General features: G+C 49.9%; 1 protein-coding gene across 5 annotated transcripts in view; it reads right to left on the bottom strand.

Annotated features, from left to right (window-relative positions):
* Nucleotides 1–15,331, bottom strand: part of MCAM (melanoma cell adhesion molecule) — a 222,496-nt gene that overhangs the window by 39,444 nt on the left and 167,721 nt on the right. For all 5 annotated transcript variants that reach the window (XM_069614367.1, XM_069614368.1, XM_069614369.1 and 2 more), the window contains 3 exons: nt 13,195–13,282; nt 7,185–7,364; nt 3,216–3,343 (listed from right to left, as the gene is read on the bottom strand). In XM_069614367.1, the coding sequence (XP_069470468.1) occupies nt 3,216–3,343; nt 7,185–7,364; nt 13,195–13,282 (396 nt within the window). The remainder of the gene's footprint in view (nt 1–3,215; nt 3,344–7,184; nt 7,365–13,194; nt 13,283–15,331) is intronic.

Below are 15,331 nucleotides of genomic sequence, written 5' to 3'. Positions count from 1 at the left end.
CCTAAATATAAAAATACAAGAATAGGTGGAACATCCTTCGCTGTATTGGCAGCAAAATGATGGAACTTCCTTCTGTGACATCTGCAGACTGCAGCCAATCATCAAAGCCTTAGGAAGCACTAAATCAGGCCTCTATAATCCGGGCTTGCCGCCACCCTAGGTTCATCCCTCTTTCTGTACCGGTGCCTAGGTGCCCTTGGGTGAACTATGTGCATTCTACATTTTTCGACCATACAATAGACCACGCCTGTGCCTTCAACCATGCTGTTATGCGGTGCCCAAGTGTTTTCTAACAATTAAAAAATGTATCGGCTGCAACTATAGAGGTTTCTGGTTATACGTCAATGGAAATCCGGCAATGCTTTGAGTCTCGGCAGCTTCTATGGAATTTTTGGACAATGTGAATCGCTGGACGGTTCGAAAAGTCTTTACCTTTTTCCTGGCAAAGGTTCTCGTTCATACAGAGTAGGGAGGAATGGAGATTATTCTAATTCCTGGCTCCTGTCCTTTACATTATGAGCAGCTAAAGAAAATGAAATGTTTGGGGTGGCGACTTCTTTCTACTTTGCATCGTGAAAAATGTATGGTAATTGGCTAGAGAGTCCCCCACTTAGTCAATTTCACTCAGCCCATAAATCCTGCGCAAATTATTCATTCATACCTGAAATTACTACAGAACGGTGAATAATTCAGATCTGCGTCAGTGAAGGCCACAAGGATTTGCCACCCCTGACCACCTGGGATGGGGAGGGTCACATTTCAGCTGGTAAAGGGCCAGATCGCTAGGGCTCGGTTGGGGCTCCTGAGATCATGCTCCCAGTTTTTGAGGCGTTCATCTTTATTTCCAGCCATCCATTCAACAAGGACTAGAAGGCAGAATGCAAATTAGCCCTCGAAACAACTAAAGATGGGCAAGAGCTCAAAAACGCGTATCCTCACGATAGCGGGTGATCAGGTGAATATCAGACCAGTTACACGCTTTCCTATAACAGAGGGCATGCTTGTATAATCGCCACATTTTTATCTTGGCCGGGCCGACTCAGCCCTTCTCTCTTCTGTGGTCTATAAACTGAACATGATTAAATCGGGCATTTGATTAGCAATTATTCCCTTAGGTTTGTGGCAGAATCAACGGCCTGTAAACCTCTCTGGGTGGGGGCGGGGTGGGGGGGGGCGGAATTGACTAGTGTGGCAAAATGGTAGTAACTGTTGGCTTTCTGTGGACATGTAAAATTTTATAGCACAAATGTTCAGGCAGGAATATATACAAAAAATATATAGTCTTGGCCACCTACTGTGGGAGTGAAAGAGCACTAAGCTTGTCCCCCCTCGTATTCGCACACTAGAAGGGAAATATTTGCAAAGTGTACCTGCTAATTCACAACGCACGCAATGCCTCGCACATTTTTACTGACCATTGTCTCTGGAAACCCCAATCCCCAGAAAATTACAGATGAGTGAATTGTACCCTTTAAAAAAATATAGCATTTCAGTGCTGGAATGCCCTTGTGGGTGAGACAAAGACTGATATGCAAATAGCCATTTCTCGTCTGTGAAGGGTGCAGTGAGCCATGATGTGGTTGTAGACCCTCCTGAGTGGAAGGAATTCCATAGACCAGGGTATTTGACCCATGTTCGTTCTCAGTAGAGGGGCTACCACACTCCTTTTGAATTAAAAAAAAATATATAACCTACAACGAAAGGAATAGAACAGTTTGAAACAGTATTAAAAGCAAGTCCTTTTCATGATGGACCAAGGCTAAGGGGAAAAGGGCCATTTCTTCGTTAACCAGTGAATTCAGTGAGACACGCACCAGATTTTATTTTCACACAGTTTTTCTCGCCCAAGTAAAACGCATATTCAGGAATGACACGAAAAGACTTCTACAAGAATCATTGCTGAAGTAAACAGAGATTTTCCAATCACAGGTAATCCAAAAAGATGCTGTCCTCTTGTGGTGACCGCCCTTCTTGAATTCTCACTAAACTATGCACAGGCGGTCATGAGGAGAGCCCATGGATGGAGATCAGGGAAAGGAACCCGCCAGCTCTACGATCTTTGAAGCACAGAATCCATGATAGATAGTGGCTTAGAAGACATTGGAGCACGTCCATGGCCTAGACTCTAGGTCTATATGCCGGGAACAAGACACTGGGCATCATTACGACCTTGGCGGAACGGGTTAAACTGCGCAGTAAAAGGTGACGGCGCCGTTCAACCCGTTCCGCCACATTACGAGGTCCCCTCGCGGGACACGGTAAGCACGCCTGGGAAAACCAGGCATGCTTACCGGGTCCCGCGAGGGGAAGAGGGAGCAAACAACGGGCCATCTCGTAATGGCCCGTTGTTTGCTCCCTCTCCCATCCCCATTCTGCCCTATGGGGCAGAATGGGGATGAGGAGCACAGCATTACCGCCACCCGCGAATGGGCACTTACCGGCCCATTCAACTCGTAATGGGCCGGTAAGTGCCCATTCGCGGGTGACGGATGCGAGTTCGGCGGTAGTCGTGCCTGTAATGCAGGCACGGCTACCGTTCGAACTTGTAATGAGGCCCACTGACTTTGCCGAATCTACGCCGTTCAGGTTGACACTATAAGGTTGGTCTTTTGTTCCCAGCCCTCTCTCGCTGCCTGGCCGCCCATCACTCAACAGTTGTAGGCACCAACTGCCTTACTCATTGCTTTGTATGTAGTAAGCATGGAAGCCCCACATACCGCCCGCTGCTCTTCTGTGCATAGCCTTATTTGTCAGGCTTCGTGTTTGGGGCCTACGGACTGCAAATACAAAGCCTGTGCCTTTTCCCCAGTATGTCAATCTGGCCCGCTCTGCGCGAAGGTGTGGTCAGAGCGACAGCTAATCAGACCACAGGTGGGCATGGGCAGAAGTGCATACTGTTTTTTTTTTATAAAGAGAGATGCGTAATCCTTAAGATGGGCATACAACTAGTCTGCTGTGGCATGCATCTGGGGTGTGCAAGTGTGTCACCTGGAGATGTGTGCAAGGAGTCAGGCCTATGAAGAACAGACGTATGGAGCGAACCAAGAAATGCGAGTTGAACACGTATTCAGTGAATGGATTGGGTGTGTTAGAGCCATGACGTTTTTTTAATAGTGATATTTGGACTGATCGGGACTGCCAACAGCTAGCACAACTTGAGATCGCAATGTGAACAGCGCTAATTCAGCACAGGTTGTGCTGCACTTCAGACTCACCAAGACTCTTTGAAAGGAATATTCCGGAGGCGGGCTCCCATCACCTTCACAAAACAGGGTGACGGTGTCGCCTTCTTTCACCGCCTCCTGGGGAGACTCGATCACGAGGGTCACCTTCTCCGTCGGGTCTGGATGGAAGGGCAAAGGAGGGCAATTAGGTGCCACACAGCACACTCATCACAGAGACACAACCATTAGCCGTGGTGGGGTGGAGATTTATGCAAAACACTCCCTCTTGCCACACCCACACCCACAGACGCATGTAGGCTCACAAACAGATGCACATGCAGGCAACACAATCCATAGCCACACTGCCATGAACATAAAGCTGCCATCCTACCCTCACACACCCAGGTCTACGCCCTATTTTACACATGTAATTTGAAAACAATTGTAATTTTGAATTTTGGAAAACGTATATTTTTTTTTATTTCTTTCATATCTGACGAAGGAGGGCGATGGCCTCAGAGGAAGAGGCCAGCTATGCCTTCTTTTCCAATTCTACTGGTAAAAGAAATGTGACCAGCGCATTGCTTGTGTGGGCAGTTCGATGCCAGACAAAGAGACGTGGGCGAGCCAAAGAAGGCTACAAGAAGGCTACATTCGGACCGGTCGCCTCTCCGCGACACTGGGCACACTCGCATTCAAATTGGGGGCACATCGTCATGCAGAGATTTGCTCAGGAGCAAATGACATTTCGTCAACATCATCTCACTGGTTCGCCTGGTACCTTTGACCCCATTCAGAGTCTATAACAAGCAACATTTGGCCAGTCCATAAGTGTATGGCTTGTCCAAGGGTGGCCCAGGCCCGAATCCAGTCTTGCTGGTTTTGACCTGCTGGAGGATTTGTGCCAAGAAACTGCTACTACTATGTTGGGGCCATGTTGGGCCATAGTCGCTGGTCTTGCTTTCGGCATCTGTGCTGCGGCATGGATTTCTGGCTGCAGGTCGCCCTTCCTGGGCTGCGCCTGTTCTCTCCCTGGTTCATCTTGTTGGCTTTGCTGGGACCATCTCTGGGACATTTGATCATTGCTTTCGTGAAATACTGCAGTGGTCATGTGCCTTGGGGTAGGAAGCGGTTGTCGTCCCAGTACCCTGCTGACGACAATACCTCCATGCACCTGCTTGTTTGCACTGCCTGGGTTTACCTTGACTATTTCCTTCGTGGCACAGTTTTCTACTGGTTGGCTTCCACTCTTTTTCCATCAAGCCACCAGAAACTGCGACCTCCTGGAGTTACCTTCTCTGTTTTCACTCATGGCTGGTGGATCCCACTCCAAGAAAAGCCTATTCTGCTTTTGGGCCATCTGGGTTGTTTTTGATCCAGGGTTCACGTCCCTGGTAACCAGATCTCGGAAACTGACCTGCAAGAGCGGAGGTTTCCTCACCAAGCTGTTTTACTGTTCCCGAGACTCAGTGAGTATTCACCTTTGTTAAGGTTAAAGGATATTTGTACCGCGCACTATCACCACCGGAGTGGTCCCCTGGCGCTCTGAAAAAAGGGAAGGGGGTCGAGGGGTGAGTTAGTGGGAGTAAGCTGGAAAAGTGCAAGAGAGCAGTGATGTGCCGTTGGCAGCCTCAGTCCAGTGGGTCCGTTGGCTGGGCTTGGGGTGTTTTACGGTCCGTAGTCGTCGTGTGCTGTTGTGCGAGTCTATGTGCGGTTTGTTTTGTTTTTGCAATGTAGTGACGTTTGTGCAGATTGTTACGTTTTAGGCTTGTGGTTGCGTTTTGATCTTCGGTCTCCGAGATAGTGGGTTACTCGAGATACTCTCCCAGCACGGGCCGCCGTGGTCTGCTTGCTCAGAACCCCCTTTCTACTTCATTTTGACATTCACCCGAATCCCGCTTTGCTTTTCGTCCTGGGGCTGCTGGGCCTGGAACCTGGCACTGGAGCACTTCAGGGGGACGGATGCCATCTTCTCCACACCTGTGGGGTAGCACTGTTACATGCCTTCTGTGGCTGTGCCGCTGACTTTACCCAGTTTATTCCTCTGGGGAATTTTTGAACTCACTGAAAGTGAACTTAAAAAGGTACTCAGCTGCACTTGGACATTTAGTTTTAGGCCAAAAACTAGAATTTCAGTATATACTGCTGATTTCTAAAGTACCAGTATTATACTCCTTCCTGTGGAAAATGCTCTTTAACTATTTAGAACTTCACTTTTTTAATGTATTTATTTTTCTATGAGCGCAGTACGCCCTTATGGTCTCGTACCATCAGTGTAATTGTACCCTGATGTTTGGTGGCCTTTAGGCTTGGGTTATAAAGTGTTAAACCTTTTGCTTCATCGAGATAATATATTTAATGTAGGACCTGCATTTGTATCATTATGACTTACTATGATTGATTAGGTCCTGATCGAACTGTCTTTTATACACATGTTTTTATTGTCTAGGGTTCCCTGCTCTTCCCAGCCCTCAACCCTTGGCGGTGCTCACCATGTGGTAGAGGGTAGGTGAAATAAAGAGGCACAAAGTATGGGAGAAGAGAAGAGCTTTATTTGAGGCCCCCAGGTAGCTGCAGTGGAAGCATCAACTGGCGAGGCACTCTCAAATGGAATCTACATGCACAAGGTTCTAAGGAGACCTGTGCATGTATTACCATAACAGTAGGGCAACAGATTTAGTTTAGGAGTAGATGGATCCGTTTGCAGTCTAGATAACTTAGCCATGGAAACTTGAAGCACAAAAGGTTGCACACAAAAAGCGCAGCGTGCTTTGCGTTGGACTTCCGAGGACACAGTACCTAGACCGCCGAAGGAGGCAGTCGGAGGCCAGAGGCCGCAGCAGGTAAGTGGGGATCGGCAGTTTAAGGTGCCGTGCAGCAGTGGGGGGACTTGGAGAGGGACGGGGGCTTGGAGAGGGACCGGGAAAGGACCAGTTCTAAAAGGCCGTACCTGTGGAATGCAGCTTTTTGCTCTGGAATCTACACGTTCAGCCTTTGGTAACCGGCTTTTAGACATGGATCGACACAGGTTTTCAATTACCAATTCTGTTTTTTATATATGCACAGACTACATACATACATAGATAAACCAAGAAAGATCTGGTGGGTTTAAAAAGGTTTGGAAAAAACCTTTCACCTGACATGTGAAAAAAGAAAATCCATTGGGGCAAAGTCATACACTCCACAGCGCCCCTACTAGCCATCGCTGGAAGTTCACCTGCAGTTCTGAGCCACAACAGCAAGGCATTGTGGGTATGCAAATTAGCCCAAATGCAAACCTTTTCTCCAGGAAATTGTCTTTGTCTAAGAGGGCAGTGCTACTTTACACATAGCTTAATCAACACAAGACAGAAAATGGATTTTCCCATTTTCACATTTAAGGTGAAAGGTTTATTTAAAAACCTTTTTAAAGCCACCATAACTTTGTTGGTGCTGTTAAAACATGGCCAAATGCTCCAACCACAAAGCTGACAGTACTATTATGCACTGATAATCCCTAATAAGGAGAGGTGGCGTTTCCTTTTGGTGAGAAGCACTGGTCTGTCTTAAGAATAGATGGTTGCACAGCCTTCACTAGAGGGTTTGCAAGTCTCCCACATCCCATGCAAAACACATTACAAAATAAAAGCTCTCTCCTACACATGTACAGAGCCGGCCGGGGGGGGCGGCGAGCCAGGGGCGCCATTAGCCCCCACGACGGCAGCTCGGGGGAGTCTTTTAAGGGCTCCCCGAGCTGGCGTAGCAGGAGAAGTCGTAGCAGGCAGTATTTTGGATTCAAATGCAAAAAAAAGAATAATAAAAAGGCACATTCTGGCCCGCCCCTCCCCCTTTTGACCAAGGGCAAGAGGGGGGTTCACCAATTCACCCAGGGCGCTGCTGCCCCTAAGGCTGGCCCTGCACACAGATTATGGAGACCTACACTGGTTGCACACGTCTTGGCCCTGCCATCATGACCTTGCGCACTCCTTGCTTCACTCACGGCCTATGGCCTTGCACACTTGCATAGCCTGCGATACTCACAGAACACAGTGATGTTGACCCGGTCCGACTCCATCATGCGGTCAGAGCCCGGCATGCGAAAGTTCACTTCGCAGTAGAAGAGGGCATCGCGGTCCTGCTTCTGCACCAGAGAGTAGAGCGTGCTACTGACGGTGAGCAATCCACTGGACTCCGTGGTCAAAACAGTCTCCACTCGGATTTCTGAGGACGAACACACTCAAGATGAAATGGAGAGAAGAAAGGAACAAGGGCTCCAGCAAGAGGGGGTGCAAGGGCTATTGAGAGGGAGATGGTGGGTTTGGCGTGAGGTAGAGGTCATGGCAAAGGGGGATCAGGGAATGCAGACCCTGATAAGGAGAGTAGAAGATAGAACAAGGAAAAGAGGGAGACTAAGGGGGGGGGCAGACAACGAAATGAGGTTATAGGTGTGTGGGAGGGGTAGTTAAGGAAGGACAGTTAATGGGCTGCAAGTCAGGCAGAGATGGATTGGAGCAAGAGGGGAAATGAGACAAACTGGTAACAAGAATCAGGGAGGCAGGAAAAGCAAGTGAAAAGGGGGTGCAAGACAGCAGAATGACAAGGAGAGTAGAAGAGACAACGCAAGGCGAAAAAACACAGGCCCCGCCACCAAAGTCCAGCCTCTGTAGCAAGGCCAAGAAAAGAAGGGAGACACCAGACAGGATTTTGCAAACAAGGCCGTTCTTTTTTGTAAGACCATGACTCATAATTTCCCCAAAAGGGTAAAAAGTTTACTTTATAGAGTTGCCCCAATACGGAGGGTCGGGAAGGGGGGGTGAAGGAGGAGATCAGCCCACAAGTTGGGAGAGAACCAGACAGCACAATTGTTTAGCAGCCCCTCTGGCATAACCTACAAAGTGACCATTTAAGGAACGCCCAAAACAGGATGGTCAGCTTTTTTGGAATCCTTTGCAGTACATTCCCCTCTTCTTGCCAACTCGATTGGGGGAAATGTGCCTACACAGCTTATCGTGAAAGCACGGGCTGAACCCGCAGCTTCACGGGCCCATACGTGGATCGTACGACAGACCCGCACTTACCAACCAACAGCCAGGAGGAAAGTCGATCTGATGGGCCGGGAGCACGACACCGCTGCTCTTTGCTTGGATTAGGGACAGACGTCACTTATGGTAGAAGCAGAGATAGAAGCAGAGATGCAACCACAGTTGCAAGGTTCGAAGAGGGGAGGGGACTGGTGCACAGGGATGCATACAAGTAACCATTACAATGGTGTACAAGAGGAGCCAACGCCTTGCCCCTTCAGATTGCCACAGGATGGGAACAGCTGTGCAATATCCCCAACACCTTGGAGTAGGTCTTTGGGTTAGGGGTTCTGAAGCTTTGTGGACTTTGGGAACAGTTGACGGACTCCCTCGACCCAGAACAGCCTGGTTCCACAGGCAGGAATGCTGAGGGGAACAGGCTCTGACCTGTGAATCCTCTGGGACCATTGTTATGAGATGCCTGGAACCGCCTGGTTCCATAGGTAGGGATGCTGAGGGGAACTACAGGCTCTCTGACCCGTGAATCCTGTGGGAGCACTGTCATGAGATGCCTGGAACCCCTTGGTTCCATAGGCCGGGACGCTGAGTGGAACTACAGGCTCTGACCCATGAATCCTGTGGGAGCACTGTCATGAGATGCCTCGAACCGCCTGATTATATAGGCAGGAACGCTGAGTCGAACTACAGGCTCTGGCCTGTGAATCCTCTGGGACCATTGTTATGAGATGCCTGGAACCGCCTGGTTCCATAGGTAGGGATGCTGAGGGGAAGTACAGGCTCTCTGACCCGTGAATGCTCTGGGAACGATGTCATGAGGTGCCTGGAACCAGGCGGTTCCATAGGCAGGGACGCTGAGGGGAACTACAGGCTCTCTGACCCGTGAATCCTGTGGGAGCAATGTCACGAGACACCTGGAATTTAGCCAGGAACTTTAATGAGAAAGTGGTTGTGGGAGGAGCAATCCATCGTGCAGAGGCAGGGCGCTTTGGGGATTTCTCTGCATAATCCAGCCCTGGCTACACTTCTACATCATTTGGCTTGAGTCGAGAAACATCGATTGAGTGTTCTCCAATGAGTGGGACCAGTTCCATGGCAGAGGTGGAAAGGCTGGGGTCTACCTGAACTGTGGGTGTCAGATAACATTTTGGAGGTGCAGTACTTGACACCTGCTTGACATGGAGTGTAAAATTATTGTTTAATGAGTACCCGAGGCATTCCCGCTCCACCATGAAGAGGAGATATTTTTATTTAGACATGTGCAATTAGATTCTAACCGTAAAACCAATATTTGTGTACTCCAATTGCACATGCAATGACGAGATGCACCTTTACCACAAGGTCAGTCTTGAGTTCCTGCAGTAAAACTGCCAGAAGCACTTCCTGTGTCACTTCTCTGCTGACACCACCTCTCGGGAGGATAGCTCAGGGGCAACGTGCTTGCCTGGGAAACAAGACAAGAAGCACCACAGGTTCGATCCCCGGGTCCGCACTTAGAAACCCCTGGGTATTAAGCACGCTATAAATAACCTATCATATCCACTGGTCCCAGCATATCTATTGAGCTTCGAGTATTGAAGCACAGGGCATGCTGCCTTTTGTTGGGATCATTTCCCAGTGTTTAAAGATTAAAAGCGGCTGGTATGCTGCTTCTCTGTAGCTGCTACTGCATTGCACATGCATAACTCCAGGTAACCGAATGCACAGCAAAGAACGCCTGGTTGAACGGCTTCCTTGGACAACTCCAACCATTTGCCGTTTTTACAGGTCATGTTGCTGGACGCAATAGCAATGGTGTGTGTGGATCAACAGGACAACCCAAAAGTGTCAACCGGGCTCCATCTGAGAAGCAAATGGCGCCTGCTGCACCGATTGCTCCTTTGCATTGTGGTGCTTGTGGTTTTGTGGTGTCAAAAGCGAGACTACGTGACAGAGCACAAGGAAGGGAGGCAGGGCCAGGGCGGTTATTCACAAGTACAACGCGGCAGAGACACCTGCAAACTCAACGCTGTATTGGCATGCAACCCCCCCCTCCACCGCCCCCCTGCCTTTATGATGATTGCCAGGCTGCTTGCTCCCAACAGAGAGTTTCTTGCGCCAAGACAATGGGCTTGGTTATTTGTAGGCATCCTGGTGTTTTTAGTAAATGCGTGAGAACCGCAATTAACAGTTTAATCCACTTTGAAACACACCTTTTTGGAGTTTCCGTTCATAATGCAAGGGGAGGGCGTACTTATGCTCCTAAAGTCATGTGTACACCCCCAATATTTCCAAAAGGTTCTGGAGGGCCCGTGTCAAAAGCAAAGGCAGCCTGTGCGAGGATAGGATAGTCCGAGAAGCTAGGCTCTGCAGAGTGTGTGATGGGATGGGCGCAGAGAGGCTAGGCCCTGCACGCTGTGTGATGGGGATGGACCCGGAGAGGCTAGGCTCTGCAGGCTGTGTGATGGGGACAGTCCCAGAGAGGCTAGCCTCTGCATGCGTTGCAAGGGAGATGGACCCAGAGAGGCTAGGCTCTGCAGGCTGTGTGATGGGGATAGCCCCAGAGAGGCTAGGCTCTGTAGGCTGTGTGATGGGGATGGACCCAGAGAGGCTAGGCTCTGCAGGCTGTGTGATGGGGATAGCCCCAGAGAGGCTAGGCTCTGCAGGCTGTGTGATGGGGATAGCCCCAGAGAGGCTAGGCTCTGTAGGCTGTGTGATGGGGATAGCCCCAGAGAGGCTAGGCTCTGTAGGCTGTGTGATGGGGATGGACCCAGAGAGGCTAGGCTCTGCAGGCTGTGTGATGGGGATAGTCCCAGAGAGGTTATGCACAGCAGGCTGTGTGATGGGGATGGACCCAGAGAGGCTAAGCTCTGCACGCTGTGTGATGGGGATAGTCCCAGAAAGGCTAGGCACTGCAGGCTGTGTGATGGGGATAGTCCCAGAGAGGTTTTGCACAGCAGGCTGTGTGATAGGGATGGACCCGGAGAGGCTATGCTCAGCAGGCTGTGTGATGGGGATAGTCCCAGAAAGACTAGGCTCTGTAGGCTGTGTAATGGGGATAGTCCCAGAAAGGCTAGGCTCTGCAAACTGTGTAATGGGGATGGACTCAGAGAGGCTAGGCTCTGCAGGCGGTGTGATGGGGATAGTCCCAGAAAGGCTAGGCTCTGCAGGCTGTGCAATGGGGATGGACCCAGAGAGGCTAGACTCTGCAGGCTGTGTGATGGGGATAGTCCCATAGAGGTTATGCACACAGGCGGTGTGATGGGGATGGCCCCAGAGAGGCTAGGCTCTGTAGGTTGTGTGATGGGGATAGTCTCAAATAGGTTATGCACGGCAGGCTGTGTGATGGGGATGGACCCTGAGAGGCGAGGCTCTGCAAGCTGTGAGATGGGATAGACCCAGAGAGGATAGGCTCTGCAGACTGTGTGATGGGGATGGACCCAGAAAGGCTAGGCTCTGCAGGCTGTGTAATGGGGATAGTCCCAAATAGGTTATACACAGCAGGCCGTGTGATGGGGATGGACCCCGAGAGGCTAGGCTCTGCAGACGGTGTGATGGGGACAGTCCCAGAGAGGCTAGCCTCTGCAGGCTTTGCGATGGAGATGGACCCAGAGAGGCTAGGCTGTGTGATGGGGATGGTCCCAGAGAGGCTAGCTTCAGCAGGCTGTGGATTGGGGAATGTCCCAGCTGGTCTAGGCTCAGCAGGCTGTGGATTAGGGATTGTCCCAGTTGGGCTAGGCTCAGCAGGCTGTGGATTAGGGATTGTCCCAGCTGGGCTAGGCTCAGCAGGCTGTGGATTGGGGATTGTCCCAGCTAGGCTAGGCAGGCTCTGGATTGGGGAAGGTCCCATCTGGACTAGGCTCAGCAGGCTGTGGATTGGGGATTGTCCCAGCTGGGCTAGGCTCAGCAGGCTGTGGATTGGGGAAATGTCCCAGCTGGGCTAGGCTCAGCAGGCTGGGGATTGTCCAAGCTGGGCTAGGCTCAGCAGGCTGTGGATTGGGGATTGTCCCGGCTAGGCTAGGCTCAGGAGGCTGTGGATTGGGGATTGTCCCAGCTGGGCTCGGCTCAGCAGGCTGTGGATTGGAGATTGTCCCAGTTGGGCTAGGCTCAGCAGGCTGTGGATTAGGGATTGTTCCAGCTGGGCTAGGCTCAGCAGGCTGTGGATTGGGGATTGTCCCAGCTAGGCTAGGCAGGCTCTGGATTGGGGAAAGTCCCATCTGGACTAGGCTCAGCAGGATGTGGATTGGGGATTGTCCCAGCTGGGCTAGGCTCAGCAGGCTGTGGATTGGGGAAATGTCCCAGCTGGGCTAGGCTCAGCAGGCTGTGGATTGGGGATTGTCCAAGCTGGGCTAGGCTCAGCAGGCTGTAGATTGGGGATTGTCCCGGCTAGGCTAGGCTCAGGAGGCTGTGGATTGGGGATTGTCCCAGCTGGGCTTGGCTCAGCAGGCTGTGGATTGGGGATTGTCCCGGCTAGGCTAGGCTCAGGAGGCTGTGGATTGGGAATTGTCCCAGCTGGGCTAAACTCGGCAGGCTGGGAGATGGGGCTGTGACTCCATGAAGCCATGCTCTGGAGCCAGTGGCAGGGGGATAACAGAAGCCAGACCTTGCAGACAATTTGACCGGCGAGGCACAGAAAAGTCAGACTCTGAAGCCATGCAACGGAAGAACGAGTGAAGCTTTGCCCTCGGATCAGTGCAACGGGGGAATTAGACTGGGACCGGAGTCCAGGCAATGCAGCCAATGTGGTCAGGCACATGCCCCCAAAAGGCCTGGCTCTCCAGTATGTAAGAGAATGAACATAGGTTCTGAAATATCGAACTGTAAGCAAGGCAAATATCTGCAGCCATTTTAACTGGAGAGGAAGAACATCTGACCGCTTTCTATCCGGCAGAACACGCTTGGATTGCAGAATTCTCAAATGGGATGGGAAACGTTTTCAGGAGTGAGATATAAGCAGAAAGAAATGGAGAAAAAAAAACACAGGACACCCATGGGTGGGTGGCACCCAGCGAGTATGCCCTGCTGTTACCTACTGTCGTCGACTGGATGAAGGGGGCTCTGTCCTTTGTACCATGTGATGTTTGGTGCCGGGTATCCGTTTCTGCTCAAGCATTCAGCAATCTGAGAAAGAGAGCAAGGGGTTAAAGTGAGCAGTGGGTATGTTCTACGGAAGCTCTAGAATGCACGTTCTTTTCCAGCAATGCCTTAGGACTAATTCCCAACCAACTGATATTCTGCCCTACAGCACAGACCCCAGTAATCACCCATAATTGCCTTTTACATTGCCCCTTTAATACAGCAGTGCCATGCCATTTTGCATAGGACCCAGCAGTTCAAGTTTCCTCCCGGAGCACCCTGTAAAACCTATAGGACCCTAGACGTGTTCTGTCAGTGCTACAGGACACACCAGTGTGAGTTACCCCAACAGTTCTACATCACTGTTGTGCACAGCGGCAAAGAAAACTTCGCTTTGGTTACTTATGGCCTTCCAGGTGGTTTGGACTACAACTCCCATGATTCTTCAACAGGGTAAATGACGGCTAAGGATAAGGGAAGTTGAAATCTAAAATAGATGAGGGCCATGTAAGGAGCAACCAATATTCTGTAGTTCTGACGGGAGCGCAGCAGAGTAACCTCCCCCCTCTGCTCCATCCAGTTTATACCTCCAGTCGTCTGAACATCTTTCCACTGATAAATACCCTACGTCAACATTCCAGTTACCAGCCAGAAAGGATGAGAATAAATTGCATGGTGGCCAGTGCCTCCACATTCACAGGCACCAGTAGTAGGATTAGTACTTGGTATAATTTGCCACAGGCCTACAGTTCAGATGAAACAGTTTGCCAATTTAGTTATTCCCCACCAGTATTCGCGGAGACGGGGTTTAAGCTCTGATATTGGTAGAGCCAGTCAGTTCCTACAGAGTCACAAGACAAGGGAGTGATTTCCTAGACAATGGCCGACCGAACAAAAAGAGGATGTTGTGGAATTGGTAGTTTATGCGCGGGGGTGTACAGTTCTTACACCACTACTGCGGTCACCTGTGTTGAGACAGATCTCAGGAGGCCACCCTAGTTATAGTGAACAGTGGAACTCTGAGAGGTCAGCTAAGTGCAATCAAGGCAAGCGTGGGGCGTGGTCAAGGCTTAGTCTCAAGAGAGGGGAGTGGGGTCATGAATCCACACAGTGAAATACATAATGATTCCGCTTAGACAGGTAAGTGCACAAATACTATATTATGGGTCCAAAAACACACTAGGAAAATGAATCAAGCAGGTAACACTCTAAATATAGAACAAATATAGTGTTACCTTTAGTTATAGAAATGCAAACAATTCACCTAAACACCCGAGTCGCTGCAGATAGGTTTCCCACTGTTGGATCTGGTAGAAGATGCTTTGGAGGATCAGAAGGACGCAGACTCTCCGAGGACATCTCTGCAGTATTTCAATTAAATAATCATTTGAAGGCCTAACTATCCCCATTGCTATGGGTTGTTCCTTGCCTATATAAATAACTACGGTGCTCGTCAGTCGTCTTGGAGTGTCCAAAAAAGGATTCTGTCCACCGTGCAAAAACAAATACCATCTGACCCTACCAATAAGTTAAACAAAATAGGGTCCAGAGAAGGACTCCCTTCTGCTGAGGAGTGCTCTGGGCACCGATCTCCTTAGTCTTTATACTTCGGGTTAAAATGTGATCCTCAAATAGTCTTTGGTGACACATTGTATTAGGTCCTTGAGAAAAGTTTAATTGATTTGGGCGAATTCTTCGCTCTGTGCGATGTCTCGTCTCTTTGGTGTATATCATTCATAGTTCTCATCTGTTCTCTCTTGTAAGTCATTTATCAAAAAGGCTTCTCTGGCTTTTAGTTACTCTGTCCCTGTGTCTCTGTGAGTAACCACTCGCTTCTGACTGAGTGGTAACTTTCTCCTCTTTCCAAGATAATGAGGTTTCTGTTCTATGCATCGCCCTCCCTTTGGGATTCATTATTCTCTTTCTTCCATTTAGGCAGTTTGAATTCATAAAGTCTCCACCCCAGCCTTTCTCACGCCGATTTCTCAATTTCCCACTCAGGTTTGATTGTTGTACTTATTTAAGGTAGTTTACGTTCATCACTTCAGTTCCCCAGTCTGTCTCTCATCTTTTCAAATGACTTTCAAGGGGTGT

The sequence above is a fragment of the Ambystoma mexicanum genome, chromosome 9, assembly GCF_040938575.1.
Source record: "Ambystoma mexicanum isolate Mex_15411 chromosome 9, UKY_AmexF1_1, whole genome shotgun sequence".
In the NCBI taxonomy this organism is placed as follows: domain Eukaryota; kingdom Metazoa; phylum Chordata; class Amphibia; order Caudata; family Ambystomatidae; genus Ambystoma; species Ambystoma mexicanum.
The sequence above is the reverse complement of the archived record's forward strand: the minus strand, read 5'-3'. Positions and strand labels throughout refer to the sequence as shown.